We start from the raw sequence: 6,552 nt of genomic DNA on the forward strand, positions 1-6,552 counted from the left end.
GAGAGGCGTCATTGCAAAATCAGGGTCTGAGCTGAACGTCTATCTCCATGTAATTGGAGCAGGTTTTCTTCCGGCATTGCAAGGCGCTCCACCCAAAGCAGATCCCTGGGATTTACGTACACCTTTTCTCGAAGCCAGAACATGGTCTGTATTCCCTTTGCTTTCCTGCAAAGGGTTGAGATGCTTAACATTTCATTATAGCCAACAAGTCCCTGATACCTTTTTAATGAATGTTTTTAACATATAGGGACAATAAAGCTATTTACATTTTTCTTTCCTTTTTGAGACATGGTTTTCCAATATATGGTGAAGCCAGAGAGTTGTGGGCATTAATTCTCGTTATAAACAAAGTGTACTAATCTCCTGGAGCAAAATTGATTGCATATCTAAAAGCGTTACAGCATAGCAACTCTACCCAAAGTTATTGCTAATAGTCCAGTTTACAGAGGACTCCAATGTCAATATTGCAACACCAATATATAAAATATATGAGTATACCAATATATGCTAGCAATATATGAAATATTGCCCAAAATGGGTGATAGCTTTAAGCACACTGACAGCATGGGAACAGCTCCATACAATAAATATTCCACTTGTTGACTGGTCCAGCTGTTATCAAGATCTTCAGACATGTGGAGAGATGTCCAACCTACTTGGGCCTTGATAGCAACCAAGAGGTTCGAATGCCGGGATGTTCCCAGGGATTCCCGAAAATCCCTGAGCTGCAGCTTTCACCCCTGCTGAAGACAAGGCTTGGCTCGCACCCTCGGTCTGCTTATACCTGAAGAAACGTGGGCAGGGGCAGGAGCACGGGAAGGGGCACGGGAAGGGATACGGGAAGAGGCAGGGGAAGGGGCAGGAGCACGGGAAGGGGCACGGGAAGGGATACGGGAAGAGGCAGGGGAAGGGGCAGGAGCACGGGAAGGGGAAGGGACAGGGGAGGCCCTGGGGCGGGGGCAGCGCCGCGGCCGGGGAGGCCGGCGTGGCTGCAGGGCGGCTGCGCGGCGGCTGCTGCCGCCATCTTCAGACGCTGCGATGCGGAGCTGGAGCTGGGCCTGGGCCGCGCGGGCCCTGCGGGTGGCAGCGGCGGCGGGAGCTGGAGCTAGCCGGGAAGCGGCTGCCGGTGAGGCGGGGCGGGTTGACCTGGTGGCGGCGGCGACAGGGTTGACCTGCTGGCGGGGTTGACCTGGTGGCGGCGGGGGTTGACCTAGTGGCTGGATTGACCTGCTGGCGGCAGCGGGCGGGTTGACCTGCTGGCGGGATTGCTCTGCCGGCATCAAAGCGGGGTTGACCTGCTGTCCCGGTTTGCCGCTATTTCCAGCCCCGTTCCCGGAAAGAGGCCTCCCTAAGGCTGGCCGTCTCTCTTGCAGGGCCCGGGAGTGTCAGTGCTGTTTTGCGGAAGCTCTGCTCTGCTGCGGGGCGCTGCGTTTCTTACGAAGAGCTCAAAGACTTGAAAAAAAACAATATCATCCACATAGATGTCCGAGAAAGATGGGAGATCGACAGGTTTGGAAGAATCCCGGAGTCCATCAACATACCTTGTAAGATACTCAGAAATACAGTGCCTAGAAATATTTGCCTAGAAATACAGTGCCTTATTTTTGTTCAGTCATCAAATCAGTGTGATGGCAGCTTAGCTGAAACTTAGCCAAACAGTACCTTGTAAGTTCAAAGACTTGACTTTTTCCAAGGACATTTGAAATCTGCCAGGGTGAACCGATCTGTGGGTGCTGAAGCTCCAGGTGAGATGTGTTTTCCTTGTGTCGCAGTGAGCGAGTTAGCGGAAGCGCTGCAGATGAGCCCAGGGGACTTCAGGGAGCAGTACCATCAGAAGATGCCCACCAAGGCGGACCACGTGGTTTTCTCCTGCTTGGCAGGAGTACGGAGCAAGCAGGCTCTGGATTTCGCCGTGTCCTTGGGTTTCAGCAGGTGAGCCTACAGCTTCTGCTGTAAGGATGGGATTAATGAGGTTGCTGAAAAGCAAAACTCTCACCCATCTTCCCAGCAGCTCTGCTTATGTGCAGAGATATAAACCACTGCAAGACCATGCTGCCTCCGAAAGGTCCTTCTGTCTTTTGCAGCTCCTCTATAAAACACTGCTTGCTTATTCAGCTTCATACACACCTGGCCTGACATTAAGGTGGCAGCAGGATGCTTGGAAAGGTGAAGAACTGCCCATTTTGGTGGAAGTACAATTTTAAATTACATTAAATATTTTATGGAACAGCGCCTTTTGGTAAGTTGCCATCCACCTATACAGCTGATCTAAAAAAATATATGCCTTTGCTTTCAGGGCATCATTTGCCAGAGATAAAATAGTGGAGAGAATAATCAGAAGACAGTGAGATTGATATAACGAAAATGAAAGCAACATTTTGTTGGCAGAATTCTTACACCCTTGACAGAAGCTGTCTCACTGACTTGAAGACTGAATGAAATTTCAACAATTGGTTGTTTTTACTGAACCACAGTTTTTGAACTGGAATAATTCTAGCAATTCCAGTCAAAAAAAAATGGAAATGCCCTTATATTTTTATTTTGATAAGTGCAAAATATTCTTCTTCATACCTGTTTTTCCTGCTGCCTCACTGAAGGAGTCTGTTGTGTGGTGGGGTTTTGTTTCCTTTGTTTAGGTTTGGTTTCTCACAGGCCTATGTGAGATCTGTACAGTATGTGGGTAGGAGTTAAAGATCAGTATGTTGCTTTTACTCAATGACATAATACCATGTAAATCTCCACCACAGTGAGCCAGTTCTCTCAGGAAAGGAAAGGACAAAGGAAAGGAAAGGGCAGTGGCAAACGATTAAACTATTTCAGTGGTGAGCCTGGTATTCCTCACTTGATGTTTAATCTCTAGCCCTGTATCATTTGGAGGAAATGCTTTGCAGAACACACTGGACAAAAAACACTTCTTTGGCACTCTTTATACTGTCTCTGGCTCCCCAAAACTCAGTACAAACATACTTAATTTCAGAGGATTTCTGGACGCTCTGGCGGCTGGATGCCTCCCATTTTTACTTTTGCCATGCTTTCTACCACAATTTTATCAAGAAGAGTCCTTCGTAATATTGACGAATCTTCTGTGTATTTGCAGAGTTCAGCACTATGCTGGTGGCTTTGAGGAATGGGCAAAACGTGAACATCTAGAGAAAAAATGAAGATGATCACCCTGCTGCTGCCCCACGAAGGCTTCAAGATGATTTGTTTGTTGAAATTGTTCGAGATGAAAGAGTTTTAATATTCAGACCATGTGGATTCCAGTTCCAATATATAGCCCTCTCCTGTTTTCTTTTGTAACTGGACATGCACCTATAAGTAGCTGTGCATTTTAACTGATGGTATAAATCAAATCTGAAGATTATTATCTGAACAGAGAATTTTATGTTTGTTCAACATTTACCGTGGGCTGTGTTTTTCACTGTGACTTTTCATAGTTACTGTTTACTAGGGTTTTGTGTAATATGGTTTAAGGTTTTGTGTAATGTGATTTGCTTAAAAAATAGTGATAAAACTTTCTTATAAATTTATATTTTGCCTATTAGCTATGTTGGCAGTTTGTTTAGAATAGTCTGCAGTTAGTCCAATAGAGTTGGGGTAACTGTGCTAAGTGTAAACTTATTCTACCACTGGTACAGTTACAGTTCTGAAACATTGCCTGTGTTCCAAACAGTGCAAGGAGACTGACAAGCTATGTGATTGCAAGACCTAAAGTCAGTCACAAAATATAACAAGAAGCTGACCTAATGTTAGAATACTTGCCTTTTAAAATGTTGTGCAGTTTCTTATTTTTGAAAAAGTATATCTGTATTTGTACACAAATCTACTGTTGTTTACAAAATGCTACGACATGCAGTCAAATGTTTTTGTTCCTGTGGCAGCTCAGTGTCAAGTGGGAACTTGCCTGCTACAGAGCTGTAATCATTGCAGGGTAAAAAACTTGAGGTGTCCAAGGAAGTTACTTCACTCCCTTCTTTCTTTCCTGTACATAAATTTGTATGGCTGAGACTTTAAAAAGCAACCAAACCCATCCCCACCTATGAATTTGCATATAGTTTTAAGATATTTTTAATACTGTTAACAATTCAGAGAAACTAGCAAAGCTGAATTGCTTTGACCTCTGGAAAACTTCTGTTTCTGCAGTGTCTGGAAAAAAGGAATAAAAACTTCCCCTATTTCTGCTCTCATTAGTATTGCTGGTGATGGACACCTCTTTGGGAGCTTTTCTATTCCGACAGTGCAGTTTGAATGGTGAGACAAAATAGAGGACCAATAGACAGCTTGGCAAGTTTAGAGAGCAGGCAAGATGAGGTAGGTGATATAACTAGAATCATATTTGTTCCCTGCTCTCATTTGGTTGTGCAGCAGGGCTGCAGTAAGTGCAGGCAGCTCTGCCAGCCGGGCTGGCCTGGCCGTGTTTCTTGCAGCTTAGGTGCTGCCTGTGCTCTCCTCTTTGCTAGTAATTGGAGAGAACTGTGGTCAAGGTGTCTAATAGTGAGTAATGCATTTTTCGTCAAAGTATCATTGGGTCTTTAGCAATCTTACTGCAAGGGCTTATTTCTAGCTCATAAAGGGAAAAAAAAAAAAAAAAAAAAAAAGGTTAAATGAGGAATGAGAATGTAGGCCTAGCTTCTAAAAATACTGAGGTTTAGCTGATGAATTATTGAGAGTAAGATGAAATTAAAATGAGTGGGTGTGATCTTGTTGTCATTCTTGGCTACTCTATTTTTTGCTATTTTTCTCTTTTTTTTTTTTTTTTTTTTTTTTCCAGGCTGGTCAGGAGGAGTAACAGATGCTGTCAGGTGTGTTGGATTTGGCCAGATCTACCGTCTTTTAATTTTGCCTCTTAATGTGACACACATTGTTGTGACCATGTAATCAAAGGGGCAACTGAAGTCCTGCCAGATCTCCTCAGGAATAACAACACCTTTCGACATGGATCATGAGGGTCAAATAGTAGTATCCGAAACACTTGATGCATCACGCCTGGCTGTACAGGCCAAATCACCAAACTTTACCATGGGGCTAAGCAAAGAGACTAACAACTAGTGCGGTAGAAATATCTAAAATTACATGGCCATGAAACATGAACAACAGTGTTATAGTGGCTCACAGCAGGGCCAGTCTAGCTCGTTATTTTGTTTGGCAACAACCACTAAGAGATGTCTGAGCACGACCTCGAAGCAGGATAAGCACCGAGTGACCCCATCCCCAGAGGAACCTGATACGTGTCAGAGAGCTGTGAAAGTTTCTTCAGGCATGTCCTGAGCATGTCCTGCTGTGATGGGATCTTTTGGAGCTTTCTTTCCAGAATCCATCCACAACTATCTAGCTGTCGCATCCTCCTGGAGCAGGGCAATTGTGGCTCAACTCCCTGGAAATAACTTTTTCCCTTTGTATGTTCTAAATTTGCCCTCTATCAGATAATTTCATTTAGTGACCCTATTTCTTCTGCCAAAAGAAGTGCTGGACAGGAGTCACCCATTCATTCTGCAGGCCACTTAAAATTTTCATAGAGTTTTGCTCTCTTTTCAGGGTGAAAAGTGCCCTTTTCATGTGAATGCCATGGCACACCTCTGATCATTCTGCCATCTTTTTGTGATCTGTAATCGCTTTGAGATGAGGTTGTGGTACGAACTCAGTAACTTCATGGAATTAAAAAAAAAAAATAAAAATCAACATACATTTTCTAGCAATCACTTGTGGATTTGATATCAACTGTTAAGTAACTGAATTAGGGATACGCCTTTTAAAAACAATTTTTAAAAACAATTTTTAAATTTAAAAACAATTTACACTTCTAAACTACTGAACAGATGTGTGATGGTTTCATTCTGTAAGCTTCCCCTTTACATCTTTGTTTTCTATTTTCTGTATTTCTTCACTAAATCCTGTTGCTCTGACCTCAGTTCACTGCTTTTGCCTGTTTGCAAGTAGAGAGGGAAAGATGATTCCTTCCAGTACAGGAATCATAGAGATACCTCTGCTTACTCCGAAGAAGTGCTGGGCCTTTAGCTGAGGCCTAGGCCATACAGTTGCAAAGTAAAGTCTGCAAAGACTTCACAGCTGTAAGAAATCCTTTCTTTCATCTGTTTTTCCCCCCTCTAATCAGAATAATGTAAAATAATTAAAAAAAAAAAAGTCTATGTTAGCTAGCATGTGACAGCTGTTAGAAGACTAATGTTTAAATTAAAGAACAGTTTGTGTTTATAAACTACACAGGTCAGGTGGGTCAGGTTGCATTAATTTATTCCTATTCGCCAACTCCACATTACAAATAACGCATTTTAGACTTCAAGAAACTAAGATAAATAGCCAAATTCACTTTGTCAATTAAGTGTTTATAAAGATACGGATGAAATTCCAACAGAAATAGCAAAGGCCAAAACACACACATTTTCCCTCTCATCATGAAGTGGTTTGGGCTCATCATCTGATGTTTTACAAAAATAACTTGAACGGTAATAAATGCAAATAACCTAATTAATTTCCCACAAACACACACATTTTGGTCACATTTCACTGAATGGCAAATTAGAGATCTGCCTGCAG

General features: G+C 42.9%; 1 protein-coding gene across 1 annotated transcript; it reads left to right on the forward strand.

Moving 5' to 3' along the window:
* The first annotated feature begins 1,038 nt into the window (after positions 1 to 1,038).
* TSTD3 (thiosulfate sulfurtransferase like domain containing 3) lies at positions 1,039 to 4,407 on the forward strand. The gene is made up of 4 exons (XM_026038318.1): positions 1,039 to 1,126; positions 1,374 to 1,544; positions 1,773 to 1,932; positions 3,098 to 4,407. The coding sequence occupies exons 1-4, from the start codon at positions 1,039 to 1,041 to the stop codon at positions 3,159 to 3,161; spliced, it is 483 nt and encodes a 160-aa protein (XP_025894103.1). The 3' UTR covers positions 3,162 to 4,407.
* The last annotated feature ends 2,145 nt before the right edge of the window (positions 4,408 to 6,552 follow it).

This window comes from Nothoprocta perdicaria, unplaced genomic scaffold, assembly GCF_003342845.1.
Source record: "Nothoprocta perdicaria isolate Ctin4 unplaced genomic scaffold, notPer1 scaffold_207, whole genome shotgun sequence".
Lineage (NCBI taxonomy): Eukaryota > Metazoa > Chordata > Aves > Tinamiformes > Tinamidae > Nothoprocta > Nothoprocta perdicaria.

Excerpts from the sequence above, each read along its gene's own strand:
- TSTD3 (XM_026038318.1), top strand. The coding sequence starts at position 1,039 with ATGCGGAGCTGGAGCTGGGCCTGGGCCGCGCGGGCCCTGCGGGTGGCA. Across the intron at positions 1,127-1,373 it reads TAGCCGGGAAGCGGCTGCCG|GGCCCGGGAGTGTCAGTGCT; the intron begins GTGAGGCGGGGC and ends TCTCTCTTGCAG. Across the intron at positions 1,933-3,097 it reads GTGTCCTTGGGTTTCAGCAG|AGTTCAGCACTATGCTGGTG; the intron begins GTGAGCCTACAG and ends GTGTATTTGCAG.